This window comes from Schistocerca gregaria, chromosome 1 (assembly GCF_023897955.1).
Source record: "Schistocerca gregaria isolate iqSchGreg1 chromosome 1, iqSchGreg1.2, whole genome shotgun sequence".
Lineage (NCBI taxonomy): Eukaryota > Metazoa > Arthropoda > Insecta > Orthoptera > Acrididae > Schistocerca > Schistocerca gregaria.
In genome coordinates, this window is record NC_064920.1 from 645,209,032 (window position 1) to 645,224,578 (window position 15,547).

The 15,547-nt window shown below is 42.0% G+C and overlaps 1 protein-coding gene across 8 annotated transcripts in view; it reads left to right on the forward strand.

The window, feature by feature from the left end:
• LOC126360846 (AMP deaminase 2) overlaps positions 1–15,547 on the forward strand; it is a 425,281-nt gene that overhangs the window by 379,582 nt on the left and 30,152 nt on the right. For all 8 annotated transcript variants that reach the window (XM_050007748.1, XM_050007744.1, XM_050007745.1 and 5 more), the window contains one exon: positions 4,831–4,957. In XM_050007748.1, coding sequence (XP_049863705.1) covers positions 4,831–4,957 — 127 coding nt within the window. The remainder of the gene's footprint in view (positions 1–4,830; positions 4,958–15,547) is intronic.

The following is a 15,547-nucleotide window of genomic DNA, read 5'->3' on the forward strand; positions in this document are numbered from 1 at the left end:
AGGAAGCTCGTCAAAGACATGAATTGGAGTGATGTTTGTAATGGTCATAACAAAAGTGTTCTAATCCAAGAACACTGCTTTCACAGGTGGTCTGGCCCCTGAAGTGGTAGGATAAACCTGTGACAGGACTGGAATAGGAAGTGCTGAGTGGGTGCATTGGGTGGGTCTTGCACCATGGTCTTCCACATGGATATGATCCTTTGGCAAGGGGTTGGGGTTGAGAATGGCATAGAAATGGACTACAATGTTGTGGAGGTTGGGTGGGCAACAGAACACCATTTTAGGATGTGAAAGCAGCCACATCATTTACCAGCTCTGCTGCAATCATTGCTTAACTTCTTGTTTTGGTATGACTATCAACCAGCTGTCTACTATGATGAACAGCCACTGCCAAATTGTGATCAAGAACGGAGAAGAGCATCCTGTGGCACAACATGCAGCTGAACATAATATCCTTGATTTCATTGGCTGCTTCACAACCTGAGCCTCCACCCCTCCACCAAAAGCTTTTCTGAACGGCACAGATGGGAGTTAGGCTTACAACACATTCTCTGCTCCCATAATTATCCCTGTCTTAACCTACAATAACATATTGTGCTCACTCTCTCCATCCACCAGTTTCCACCCACTCTGTCCTATCACCTACTCCACAGATGGGAGTTAGGCTTACAACACATTCTCTGCTCCCGTAATTATCCCTGTCTTAACCTACAATAACATATTGTGCTCACTCTCTCCATCCACCAGTTTCCACCCACTCTGTCCTATCACCTACTCCACAGATGGGAGTTAGGCTTACAACACATTCTCTGCTCCCGTAATTATCCCTGTCTTAACCTACAATAACATATTGTGCTCACTCTCTCCATCCACCAGTTTCCACCCACTCTGTCCTATCACCTACTCCCAATTCCTGTTTCCTACAACCATTGTTTGCCACCCTCTGCCAATGCAACCACCCATCTTTCCCTCTCCTCTTCTTTTTTGCTCCATTTTCCTCACCTCCCCATCCCACAACCTCCTGACACTGTGCTTGTTTGCAGCCTAATCCCTGCACACTCCGACAGACAGTGCTCCTCCTGTCCCCCAACTGTAAGCTACTATCCCTTCCCATTCTTCCCCACCCTCTCCACAATGCTGCTACAATCCCACATGATAGTTTCATTCTGGCCCATGCTGCCAGAGTTGGTGAACATGTGTGCATGAGGTGTGCTTGCTTATGTGAATGGATGGAGTGTGTTTCTTTTTTACAGAAAAAGCTGTGACCAAAAGCTTATATGTAAATGTATTTTAATTGTGTGTGTCTCTTCAAATCTCTTTGCTGCAGCCTCCAACTTTCTGAGCTTAATTCTATGAGACATAGGTGTGGTTCTGTAATGAAATTATTGAACACATGCTTTTAATTTTGATTGAAGTTTAGTGAAAACTGAATACTTTTTACAATCAATCACACTGCTGTGAACATAGTCTAAACTCATGTGAACCATGAACTGTACCGAACTGGCATGACAAATGCAGCTGCCAAGCTGAAAGTACATTTTTAACAATTCAAACCAGTTCACTTACTGTTGATATTGCAATTACTGAAATTAATTGTAATATAGCTGGGGTGCAAGTGGCATACATAATAAAATACAGAAACAGATATGATACCCAGGAATGTGATAGATGTAATATTTTTGTTTCAGTATTTCAAAATATATTTTTCTTATCAATCAAGAGTTAACAAATATTAGTTACACATATAATTTGTTCTTTGATTACAGTGAAAATGTTTATGGCATAATTCAGTCTTGGATATATTCATTTAGTATAATTACTTAACATTTGAAATAGCATTCATGTTGAAAGTGTGGTACAGTTTACATAGAAAACAAACGGTACTTGTGCATAATTGACTAATAATAACTTCATATTCAAGAATATCATAACAATCAATAATTATCATAAATGAATAAATAAAGGAATGACTCAGAATATTTATGAATGTAAACAAGATTTGGTTTGAATCATTTGCTTAGCATGGTATTGTTTGCTTCTGTATATGCTCCTTGGTTATATTACAAGCTCACATGAAAATATATAAACAGCCTTTCTTCCCATGCAGCTTTCATGAGTGGAGCAGAGAAGCAGGAAAATAATGGTACTGGTACCACCAGTACCTCTGCCACACACAGTAAGGTGGCTTTTGGAGTAGAGATGTAGATGGAGATGACGGGCCAGAAGTCAAGAAGGGTGGGTGGGTGCAAATTCAACTGTTTACAGCTGACACATCTCTCCCTTATGTCACAGTATTTCAGTCCTTTTACGTTTATTTTAATATCACTTCCCACTTTCACTTGGCTCACTAGTTTAACTCAGATGTATACACAGAGGAACAATTGATATGTCCAGAAGGGAGCAATCAGTAAGCCAATAGTTTGGTCACTTTAATCATCATCCCATGAAGGTTCAGAAAGACTGTGCGTCAATTCCAGCTGGGCATCCTGGACTTCCTGATAGAAGGCTGTCCTTATTGAGTGGATCATGAAAGAACAAACTCCAGTCAGTGGGGTTCCTGCCAACATGGAGAAGAGGGATGAGAAGATGTGTTGCTGATTTGTATTTAATTCTAGCCTCTTTTGTTTTTACATATAAGAACTTCCACACACGCATGATGTAGACAATTTGGTAAAAAACTTGGTCACTATTCAGGGAGTGCAAGGTATACACTGTGTGATGTGGAACCAATTCTTGAGAATAGTGAAAAAGGTCATACAATGAGTTTTGAGCATCCATCATTTTCTGCAGCATCTACGAGGTGCAGATATAAGATATAGGAACTGATGCTGTCACAGAGTAAGATGAACAACAATTAGCTGTGAAGTGTGAAGTCATCTCAGTTCTATGTTGCCTTTCTTATGTCTGAAGATAAATCAGTGTGGTTGTGGCCTTCATTTGTGTAAGAGCTGTTATTTTGTTTAGCTAGGAAAATGGTAAGTGTAATAATAGAGCAATGAATTGTCATCAAGTTTCACATGAAACTTGGAAAAACTGTGACTGAAACCAATCTTTTATGAAAGAAGTGAATTTTTGAGTGGTTAAAGTGTTTAGAGATGGCCAAGAAGACATTGAAGGTGACTCATGCCCAGAGCACCCTTCAATATCAACAGTGGATGAAAATATCTAAAAAGTAGATAATATGTTTGGTATTACTTTTGGTTGAGTAGTAAACTGACTGCTGAAACTGTGAAAGTTGACAAAGAATGAAACTGTAGGAGATGACAAAGAATGCACAAGGCAAAGTTTACATAAACAATTTCACATAAGAAAAGTGTTTTTGAAACTGGTGCTGAAAATTCTCATCATCAACCAAATACCATTGAAAATGATCTTAATTTCTGGAAAGACTGATAACATTTGATGACTCTTGGTTTCTCACTTACAGTGCCAGTTCATGCTTTGGAAGGGCCCAACTTTAGCTGTAGCAAAAAAAGCTTGAATCAAGGTTCAAAGTGATTGTGTGCCTTCACTGGGTTCATGAAGGTTAAATTAGTAATCAACATTACTACCATGAGGTTATTGCTCAAATCAATTAAAATAAGAAAAAAGAGACTGGAATTGTGGAAGAATAAGTCATGGGCTCTGCATCAGTAAAATGCACCGGCTCCTACAGTACGGCCACGGAGTGTTAGACCACTCCCCTTATTTAATTGACCTAGCACCATGTGACTTTGATATATTCCCCAAGGTCAGATCTGCACTGAAAGGAACAAGAGTACTATCTGCAGAAGCAGTGAAAGAAAAAGTGCCACACTTCATCGAGGAGCTTGCAGAGGGAGACTTCCATCACTGTATTCATCAATGGAAAATTCGCATTAGCATTGTGGGGATAGAAGAGAGGGATATATTGAGGGTGGCAATAACTAAATATGTGTGTTTTTTGAATAAAATGTTTTAGAGCAATAATTTTGTTATTTTACAGCAATACCTCATATTTAGCATCAAACAACACATCAATCAAAAGAAATCCACATCCAACACCTCCAGGTATGTAAAGTATCGTATCACTATATGGCAACCTGACAACAGCATATGCTGCACTCATAGATGATGATGATGATGATGATGATGATGATGATGATGATGATGATGATCTGTAACAACAAATGTTATGCATAGATGTAATTTATAGCTACAACATTAGCACTAGAGGTAATTTAGCATATTACGTAACTAGAATATGTTTAAAGACTTCTTAGAGGGAAATATTCATAAATGATGGATATAACTAATGGAGAACTAGGATGTCTCCCAGATTTCATCATGGAATAGCCAATGTAGTGGTCCCATTCAGAAGTAATCATCCAGGTTTAAGTATTAAGGATTGTCGTTTCATCTTATCCATCAATATCCTTAATTCTAATATGCTGCCAACTGAAAATAATAGATTGTCTGTAAAAACTATATGTTAATTACTGCATTTAACAACTGCTCAAGCTCACTTTACTATTTGTGTATCTATCTGACTATTGCCTGCATATACCTTTTTTGTCTTCACAGGGTTTGTTTAACATTAACAACATTACTATTTTTTTGTTAATGTTGTTGAAACTGTCTTAAACACATGGAGTGACATGTGAACAAAACTTAACCTCTACTAATTACAGTGGGCTTAAATAACTTGACTTTGTCGAAATAAAATTTTTGTGTTGTGATTGCAAACAGAAATTGAATGAAGAATATTTCAAATCGACATTCACTTAGCCTTTTTTCAGTTTTTTCCCCTGTTAATATATATATCACGTGCATACTTATTATATTCATTTGTTTTATTTCCTCTTTTTTCAGTGATATATTCAAATCAAACAAACTGATGGACAACTTTCAAGAAATACTGAACAATATTTTTTTGCCACTTTTTGAAGCAACAAATGATCCAAACTCACATCCAGAACTGCATAGGTTCCTACAGTATGTGAGTGTTCATTAACATAATTTTATTCACAGTGTATAATAGTGCATATTAGTCAACAATAAGAATGCAGTAAAATACATTTTTCAGATTCTCTTCTTCATACATTTATAAGAATGATATAATAATGCCGAAGTTCAAAATGATTTTCTTGTAGTTAACTTATTAAGCAATTCGTGTTTAAAATATTTGTCAAATAATGTAACTGAAGATGTAAAGAAAATCAGTCATTGAAGTTTTAAATCTAAATGTTTTCTTCTTAAAGTTACAGGTTCAGTGACATTTTTTAAAAAAGGCAGCTGATGTGAAAAAATTTAATTCTGACTTTTTTATCGTTGTGTTATAAAATGCAGTCCACTTTATTTTTTGCATTCTTTTCCATTCATCAGAGCTAATTAACACACAAACATTGTTTTTCTTAACACTTTTATCAGTGAAACAAGAAAAATTGTAAAATGTGTTGATAAGAACAAATGGCAGTGGCTGCGCAACTTCAGAAGAGCGTATTCTTATGATCTGTTGACAGAAGGGAGGTGTAATTGTGATTTATTCATGAGCCATAATAGAGAAACTTCAGTCAGCTGTAATAATTGATCTCTCCACATGAAAATAAAAACACTACCTGAAAATCAGTCCTTTATTTTATTTTTATTTTTTTTATTTCGTTATAGACCAACCAAGGACCACATCAACATAACTATTTGTATATCTCTTCCATCATCACCCACCAAAACTTCCCTCTTTTCAGAATGAGCTCTTTTTCTCTCACATGATGATTTGACACCAGTTGATTTTTCTTTTTGTTTTAACATCCTGAAAACATTTGAATTTCTTGATATCTAGTCTGAATTTCTTGATATCTAGTCTGAATTTGTCTCTGTTGAGTAAGATCTCTTGTTGTGCTTTTTTTTTGGCTTGCCTCCCCATCATTTTCTTTGTTTGTTTTCCCTAATAATATTGTGTGTTCACTTCTTCTCAAATGGATAGATTTCCAATTAATGCGTGTTTTGCTGCTATACCAACTGTTACAAGCATTTTTGTGTTAAGTGCTTCTTTACATTTATTATTCCACCATCTGAGCTTTCTTTGCTTGTTCTGTGTAGCTATCTCAAATCCAGTATGTTTAGTAGGTTATTTTCATATGTTAAAAGTATGGTTTGATTATTCTAATTGATTACAACACACAAATAGCATTTACAGTCAATATTCTCACAAAATGTTTGTTATTTTTATGTAATTAAAGCTTAAAAATCATTCAAAATGAAGATCTGGTGTTGTAATTGAAACCACCCTGTTATTGGCTGATGCTCTGGTGATATCACAGGCCAGGAGTAAGACAAATCTATATATGTGTTAATGAGCATTAGCCAGAGTTACGAGGTTTTTAAATACTTCTTCTGCAAACAGTTTAGCTGTTTAGTGATGGAAAATGCAGTTATAACTTTTAAGTAACAATAGAAAGGAATTTTGTGAACACCGATAGCGAAAGCCTTGCGAAAGTTGAATGGCTTGTGCTTCACCCATTTAGAGTGGCAGATTTCTTAGAACTTCTTGCATGTTTTTAATAAATTATTTCCCCCTACAGTCTGTCATATAAAGATGACAAGTAAACTGAAATGGATAAATGCTGGTGTAAAAGTGTCAAGTGCCAGAAAAAGGCAGTTCCATAATGCATTGAAAAGTTATACATATTTAGATTTTATAAACTGTGTAAAAAAAGTATAAAACTTTACTTAGAAGGGTGGTAAAGGCAGCAAATAAATGGCACACAAAAAATTCATTCTGAAACATACAAATAAATCAAAGGTGATACAGTCAGTTGTAAAATCTGAAGTTGGTGTCTACAGATTTCCAGAATCAATTCTTCAGAAATATTAGAATATTTAAATGTGTTTTCTGTTACTGTATCAAAATGAGGCATTGATTTAAGTAGATCATGATCACAGGCAAGTTCTAACTACATTTGAATGAATTATAGCTAAATATGTAGAAAAGGTAGTAGTCTCCCATAAAAATAAAAATTTGACTGGATGGGATGAAATATACACTGCTGTTGTGGTATTCAATCTGAAAACTGGTTTGATGCTATCTGTCCTGTACAAGCCTCTTCATCTCTGAATATCTACTGCAACTTACATTAATCTGAATCTGTTTACTGTATTCATGTCTCCATTGCCCTCTAAGATTTTTATCCACCAATGTGTCCCCCTAATACTAAATTGGTGATCCCTTTATGCTTCATAATGTGTCCTATCACCTGATCCCTTCTTTTCATCAACTTGTGCCACTAATTTCTTGTCTTCCCAATTCCATTCAGTACCACCTCACTAGTTATGTGATCTACCCAACTAATCTTCAATATTCTTCTGCAGCAACGCATTCCAAAAGCTTCAATTCTCTTCTTGTCTAAACTGTTTATCATTCGTGTTTCACTTCCATACATGGCTCAACTCCATACAAAAATTTTCAGGAAGTATTTCCATTACACTTAAATCTACACTCGATGTTAACAAATTTGTCTTCTTCTGAAACTCCTTTTTTGCCATTGCCCATCAAGAATTGATATCCTCTCTGCTTCTACCATCATCAGCTATTTTCTGTCAAAATAGCAAAATTCGTCTACCACTTTGTGTCTCATTTCCTAATCTAATTCCTCAGTGTGACCTGATTTAATGTGACTACACTTTGTTTTTTGGTGTTCATCTTATTGTCCTCCTTTCAAGACACTGTCCATTGTGTCCAAATGCTCTTCCTAGTTCTTTGCTGTCTCTGACAGAATTGCAATGTTGTCAGTAAATCTCGTGGTTTTTATTTCTTCTACCTGAACTTTACTTCCTATACCAAATTTTTCTTTGGTTTCCTTTACTGCTTTGCTCAGTGTAGAGATTTATTAACATTGGGGATAGGCTACAGCCCTATCTCTGTTCCTTCTCAACCACCAAATCCCTTTAATCCTCCTTGACTCTTATAACTGCTGTTTGGTTTGTACAAGTTTTATATAGCCTTTCACTCCTGTATTTTACCCCTGCTGCCTTCAGGATTTCAAAGAGATGACACCAGTCAGCATCATCAAAAGCTTTCTTTAAGTCTAAAAATTCTATATTGTAGGTTTGCCTTTTCTTAACCTATCTTCTAAGAGAAGTTGTAGGGTCAGTACTGCCTTGTATGTTCCTAACAGTCTCCAGAATCAAAACTGTTCTTCCTTAACTTGGCTTTTACCAATCTCTCCATTCTTCTGTAAAGAATTTGTGTTACTACTTTGCATCCATGACTTATTAAACTAGTAGTTGGATAATATTCACACTTGTCAGCACCTGCTTTCTTTGGAGTTGGGATCAATATAATGGTCTTGATGTTGTAGGGTATTTCACCTGTCCTGTACGTCTTGCACAGCAGATGGAAAAGTCTTGTCATGTCTGGCTCTCCCAAGGATATAAGTAGTTCTGAAGGAGTGTCATCTACTCGTGGAGCCTTATTTTGAATTATGTCTTTCAGTGCTCGGTCAAATTCTCGCAGTGTTGTATCTCCCATTTCATATTCACATACATCCTCTTGCATTTCTATAATTGTGCCCTTAAGGCCATTTCCCTTGTATAGACACTCTATGTACTCCTTCCACCTTTCCCTTCTTTGATCAGGATTAGTTTTCCATCTGGGCTCTTGATATTCATACAGCTGCTTCTCTTTTCTCCAAAGGCCTCTTTAATTTTCCTTTAGGTGGTATCTTTCCTCTAGTGATATATGCTCCTAAATCTTCACATTTGTCCTCTAGCCATTCCTGCACTTCATGTCATCTCATTGTTTGGACATTTGAGTTATTTTTGTCTGATTAATTGGCTGCATTTTTATATTTTCTCTTTTCATCAGTTAATTTCAATATCTCCTGTGTTATCTAAGGATTTTTGCTAGCCCTTGGCTTTTTCCCTATTTGATTACTTGCACCCTTCACTGTTTCATACCCCACAGAGTAGTTAAAACAGTTCCTGGTATAATAATGAGCCCTATCTGAAATAATTGGCCAGTCATTTGAAGAAGGATGCTTTGCAGATGTTCTAAAGTCTGCAGTAGTGAAGCCATTGTTCAAGCAAGGCTCAAAGGAAGATAAAGGAAACTACTGACCAATAAGTCCTTCTGCATTATTTTCAAAAATATTCAAAATAGTTGTTGCAATCCAGATCCAAAATTTCATGGTAAAATCGAATATCATCATATTAAATGAGTTCTGCTTCCAGAAAGGGAAGAGCAAAATATATACCATCAAAAAATATGTTGAGAAAATTTGCTTATCTCTGGATAAATCCCAAAAACTTTGAGGAATTTTCTGTGAAATTTTCTGCTTTTGACTGTATCAATCACTCTCAACTGTTTGTGTGAATTAGAAAGATACAGAAGAAACAGTATTGCTTTGAAATGGTTCAAATCATATTTAATGGGTCAAAAGCAAAGGGTAGTTGTAATGTGAGGTAGTAGAAATGGTTCCCCAGAATAGCAAAAATTATTTCACAGGTAGTCCCAGAAGGTTCCATATTAGACACAATCTTGTTTTTATTTTACGTAATTGATTTACCTCTAAATATAACATCCCACGCAGTTTTATTTGCAAATAAGACATCTGTACCCATTAAATGTGAGATCACATAACAAATTCCCCAAAGAGTCATTGACACCCTATGTAGTTGGGTTCTAGACTGATGCAAATGAAATGAATGAAACAAGGAAAAAACCCAAATTACACAGGTTAAAACTAGACAGTCAAAATAAGGTGACTTCCAAATTACCCAAAAAAATCAGGTGCTTATTGAAGCAGATTCTGTCAAATTTCTGAAGATATTTCTAGAAAAAAAATTATCCTGATCCTCTCAAATAAGCTACTTGGCAATTAAGCTAAACAGTCTTGTATTCACAATGTAATTAGTGTGCAAATAGAGTAAATAGAATATTTTACTTCAAAAAGCTATTATTAATAATATGTGTAATATAAAGCCTAGAGTGTCATGCTGAAATTTGTTCATGGATCTAAAATTTTTAAATATTATGTGTATTTACGTTTATGACCTGAACTGTTTGTCTTTTTTTGTACCAATCCAGAATTGTTTATAGAAATCCATTTTAAACATATAACAATCAATTATTGATATAACTATCTCGTTAAATATTTTAAACATATGTATGACACAAGAAACAAATAATTTCATGTTGCCATCTCATGCACACCTCAATACATGACTGTGAAAATGTATAATAAATGAAAAATGGATAACTGAAGGTAAAATTACACACAATCCTAGTGCAAAAATGTTATTATTCACTCAAATTGTTATTAATTTTTAAAACTGAGATTGATTCTTCTTCTTCTTCTTCTTCTTCTTCTTCTTCTTCTTCTTCCTCCTCTTTTAGCTTTTAACGTTGTCATATTTGTGAAAAAGCCCTACTGACATGCCTTGTGGTTAGCACTACTGACCCTTGATCACACGGTCCTGGGTTCAATTCCTGGTTGTGTCAGATTTTTTTCTGCTTATGACTGTTGACCTCAACATGATTTTTATCATCACTGATGTGCAAGTCACTGAAGTAGTGTCAGATTAAAAATATCTTACACCAGACAGCCTAACATCTTGAAGAGGGCTTTCCAGCTACTAAAGCCATACTCACATTTCATCTCACTGATATGCTAGCACAGCCATGGATGACAGCTAGAGTACAATGATTATACAGTCCTCAATGTGTTTAACCCGTATTCCCTACAAATATTATTAAATGTGAAAGTACTCTGTTGGTTATGTTTTCATGACTAAATCACTGAACTGATTACAATGAAAGTTCGTGTGAACCCAGAGGAAAAACATAGGCTGCTCTAGAAAGTTATTAAAAAAGCAAAGAAATCAACCTGTAAGAGAGTGCAGTAAGGAATGGAAAATATTTCCTCTATATCGTTGAACATAAAGTGTGTTTAAGCAGTTACTAATTTTGCTTCATAATGTACCCGATGTATAAGATATTGTTATGCAGTGTGGCAATGGGTTGGGAGGGAGGTGGAGGGGGGAAGGGATGGTTCCACACTTAATGAGCTATGCTTAATTGAGCAGGCAGAAATTTGATGGCAGCTGATGTTCCTGCACATACAATAGCTTATTTACTCACTATCATTCATCATAAAAAGAAAAGCTACGGACGTAGCTGCGATTAACAGCTAATACTAAGTAAAACTTTCCTCCCACTAGGAGGAACTAAACTATGGTGTAATAAAATAGAATTATATAAAATTTATTAACACAGTTTTATGTCAATGTGATATTATTTCAAGTATATAGTAACAAACATGTGAATAAAATCCTAAACAGTAGTATTAGTTTTAGTTCAAAACTGGTAATGGTTAATGCTCCTACAACAAAATTTGCTGAGCCACATGAAACTCTTTACAGTGTGAAGACTGTTGCATGTGCTGCAAGTAGTTTGTGGAGGAATTGTCTACTCATGTGTTAATGTAAGAGATTTGTTCAAAAAATTCTGGAACTTGGTCCACAAAATTTTTCTATGCTTATTTATTGTGTACAGCCTCCTTTGAAATGCTCTCCTCCCCAATTGATACACCGCTCCGAATGTCATTGGGTGAGCCTCTTGCGGATTGCGCGAAGCGCCATCTGCGAATTTTCTTTTATCTCGTCTCTTATTGCAAATCTTCTTCCTTTCAAAGAGGTTTTGAACTTTGAAAATGAAAAAAAAAAAAAAAAAATGTTTGCAGCACCAGGACTGGAGAGTATTAAGGATGAGGCAGCAGAGTGATTTAATTTTTTCTGCAATAGTCACACATCGGCAGGGAAGAATGTGTGGGTGTGTTGTTGTTATGCACAAACCGTGAATTGTCTCGCCACATTTCAGGCCCTTTCATTCTCACAGGATTTCATGACATGATCCAACTGAAATGTCTCTTGGACAGCCAGTCATCAATTGGCATGCACAATTTCATTGATGTTCCTGACATGAGCATCTTCTGTAAACATCAAAGGGTGTCCTCATTGAGAGTCATCTTTAACTTCCATCCATTCATATACTGAGTATGGCATCACCATATGCTTCCAGCATTATTTGGTGTCTGTGCAAAAATTTTCTTGAGTTCCACACAAAATTTAATGCAGGTGCATTGCTTCCATAACTCTGCCATCTCAAAATACGCAAACTGTGCAACACAATATTCTACTCAATTCAGCACTGAATGATAACAGACACACAACAATAAAACTACTGGCAGCTACACATTAAATACAGGCGTGTGCAGGGATGCCAACCGCATGTCACTCCTGCACACCACTGGTGCAAAATTATGATTGTTCCAGGATTTTTTTGAAGAGACCTCATATACACATTAATTTTAATATGTAAAAATTATCTTTTGGCCTTTGCTGCTATGTATATGTCCTTCTTCTTCTTCTTCTTCTTCTTCTTCTTTTATATATATATATATTTCAAACTTCTGTATGGTGCAATGTCTACTGAACAGGTAGTAGCAGCAGTGTCAGCAGTCAAAATCGGGATGTGGCTTGGTACTGTCACTGTCCACTGCTGTTCTCTCTCTCCCCCTCCCCTCCCCCTCTCTCTCCCTCTCTCCCCCTCACTCCTCCCCCTCTCCTCCTCTCCTCCCCCCTCTCTCCCCCTCCCCTCCCCCTCTCTCCACCCCCTATCTCCCCCCTGTCTCCCCCTCTGTCTCCCCCCTCTCTGTCTCCCCCCTCTCTGTCTCCCCCCTCTCTGTCTCCCCCCTCTCTGTCTCCCCCCCTCTCTGTCTCCCCCCTCTCTGTCTCCCCCCTCTCTGTCTCCCCCCCTCTATGTCTCCCCCCCTCTATGTCTCCCCCCTCTATGTCTCCCCCCCTCTCTGTCTCCCCCCTCTCTGTCTCCCCCCCTCTCTGGCTCCCCCCTCTCTCTGGCTCCCCCCTCTCTCTGGCTCCCCCCCTCTCTCTGGCTCCCCCCCATCTCTCTGGCTCCCCCCCATCTCTCTGGCTCCCCCCCATCTCTCTGGCTCCCCCCCATCTCTCTGGCTCCCCCCCATCTCTCTGGCTCCCCCCCATCTCTCTGGCTCCCCCCCATCTCTCTGGCTCCCCCCCATCTCTCTGGCTCCCCCCCATCTCTCTGGCTCCCCCCCATCTCTCTGGCTCCCCCCATCTCTCTGGCTCCCCCCCATCTCTCTGGCTCCCCCCCATCTCTCTGGCTCCCCCCCATCTCTCTGGCTCCCCCCCATCTCTCTGGCTCCCCCCCATCTCTCTGGCTCCCCCCATCTCTCTGGCTCCCCCCCATCTCTCTGGCTCCCCCCCATCTCTCTGGCTCCCCCCCATCTCTCTGGCTCCCCCCCATCTCTCTGGCTCCCCCCCATCTCTCTGGCTCCCCCCCATCTCTCTGGCTCCCCCCCATCTCTCTGGCTCCCCCCCATCTCTCTGGCTCCCCCCCATCTCTCTGGCTCCCCCCCATCTCTCTGGCTCCCCCCCATCTCTCTGGCTCCCCCCCATCTCTCTGGCTCCCCCCCATCTCTCTGGCTCCCCCCCATCTCTCTGGCTCCCCCCCATCTCTCTGGCTCCCCCCCATCTCTCTGGCTCCCCCCCATCTCTCTGGCTCCCCCCCATCTCTCTGGCTCCCCCCCATCTCTCTGGCTCCCCCCCATCTCTCTGGCTCCCCCCCATCTCTCTGGCTCCCCCCCATCTCTCTGGCTCCCCCCCATCTCTCTGGCTCCCCCCCATCTCTCTGGCTCCCCCCCATCTCTCTGGCTCCCCCCCATCTCTCTGGCTCCCCCCCATCTCTCTGGCTCCCCCCCATCTCTCTGGCTCCCCCCCATCTCTCTGGCTCCCCCCCATCTCTCTGGCTCCCCCCCATCTCTCTGGCTCCCCCCCATCTCTCTGGCTCCCCCCCCATCTCTCTGGCTCCCCCCCATCTCTCTGGCTCCCCCCCCATCTCTCTGGCTCCCCCCCATCTCTCTGGCTCCCCCTCATCTCTCTGGCTCCCCCCCATCTCTCTGGCTCCCCCCCATCTCTCTGGCTCCCCCCATCTCTCTGGCACCCCCCCATCTCTCTGGCACCCCCCCATCTCTCTGGCACCCCCCCATCTCTCTGGCACCCCCCCATCTCTCTGGCACCCCCCCATCTCTCTGGCACCCCCCCCCATCTCTCTGGCTCCCCCCCCCATCTCTCTGGCTCCCCCCCCATCTCTCTGGCTCCCCCCCCATCTCTCTGGCTCCCCCCCCCATCTCTCTGGCTCCCCCCCCATCTCTCTGGCTCCCCCCCCATCTCTCTGGCTCCCCCCCCCATCTCTCTGGCTCCCCCCCCATCTCTCTGGCTCCCCCCCCCATCTCTCTGGCTCCCCCCCCATCTCTCTGGCTCCCCCCCCATCTCTCTGGCTCCCCCCCATCTCTCTGGCTCCCCCCCATCTCTCTGTCTCCCCCCCCATCTCTCTGGCTCCCCCCCCATCTCTCTGTCTCCCCCCCCATCTCTCTGTCTCCCCCCCCATCTCTCTGTCTCCCCCCCCATCTTCCTGTCTCCCCCCCCATCTTCCTGTCTCCCCCCCCATCTTCCTGTCTCCCCCCCCATCTTCCTGTCTCCCCCCCCATCTTCCTGTCTCCCCCCCCATCTCTCTGTCTCCCCCCCATCTCTCTGTCTCCCCCCCCATCTCTCTGTCTCCCCCCCATCTCTCTGGCTCCCCCCCATCTCTCTGGCTCCCCCCCATCTCTCTGGCACCCCCCCATCTCTCTGGCACCCCCCCCATCTCTCTGGCACCCCCCCCATCTCTCTGGCACCCCCCCCCCCATCTCTCTGGCACCCCCCCCATCTCTCTGGCACCCCCCCATCTCTCTGGCACCCCCCCATCTCTCTGGCACCCCCCCATCTCTCTGGCACCCCCCCATCTCTCTGGCACCCCCCCATCTCTCTGGCACCCCCCCATCTCTCTGGCACCCCCCCCATCTCTCTGGCACCCCCCCCCCCATCTCTCTGTCTCCCCCCCCATCTCCCTGTCTCCCCCCCATCTCTCTGTGTCTCCCCCCCCCATCTCTCTGTGTCTCCCCCCCCATCTCTCTGTGTCTCCCCCCCCCATCTCTCTGTGTCTCCCCCCCCCATCTCTCTGTGTCTCCCCCCCCCATCTCTCTGTGTCTCCCCCCCATCTCTCTGTGTCTCCCCCCCATCTCTCTGTGTCTCCCCCCCCATCTCTCTGTGTCTCCCCCCCCATCTCTCTGTGTCTCCCCCCCCATCTCTCTGTGTCTCCCCCCCCATCTCTCTGTGTCTCCCCCCCCATCTCTCTGTGTCTCCCCCCCCATCTCTCTGTGTCTCCCCCCCCATCTCTCTGTGTCTCCCCCCCCATCTCTCTGTGTCTCCCCCCCATCTCTCTGTGTCTCCCCCCCATCTCTCTGTGTCTCCCCCCCATCTCTCTGTGTCTCCCCCCCATCTCTCTGTGTCTCCCCCCCATCTCTCTGTGTCTCCCCCCCATCTCTCTGTGTCTCCCCCCCATCTCTCTGTGTCTCCCCCCCATCTCTCTGTGTCTCCCCCCCATCTCTCTGTGTCTCCCCCCCATCTCTCTGTGTCTCCCCCCCATCTCTCTGTGTCTCCCCCCCATCTCTCTGTG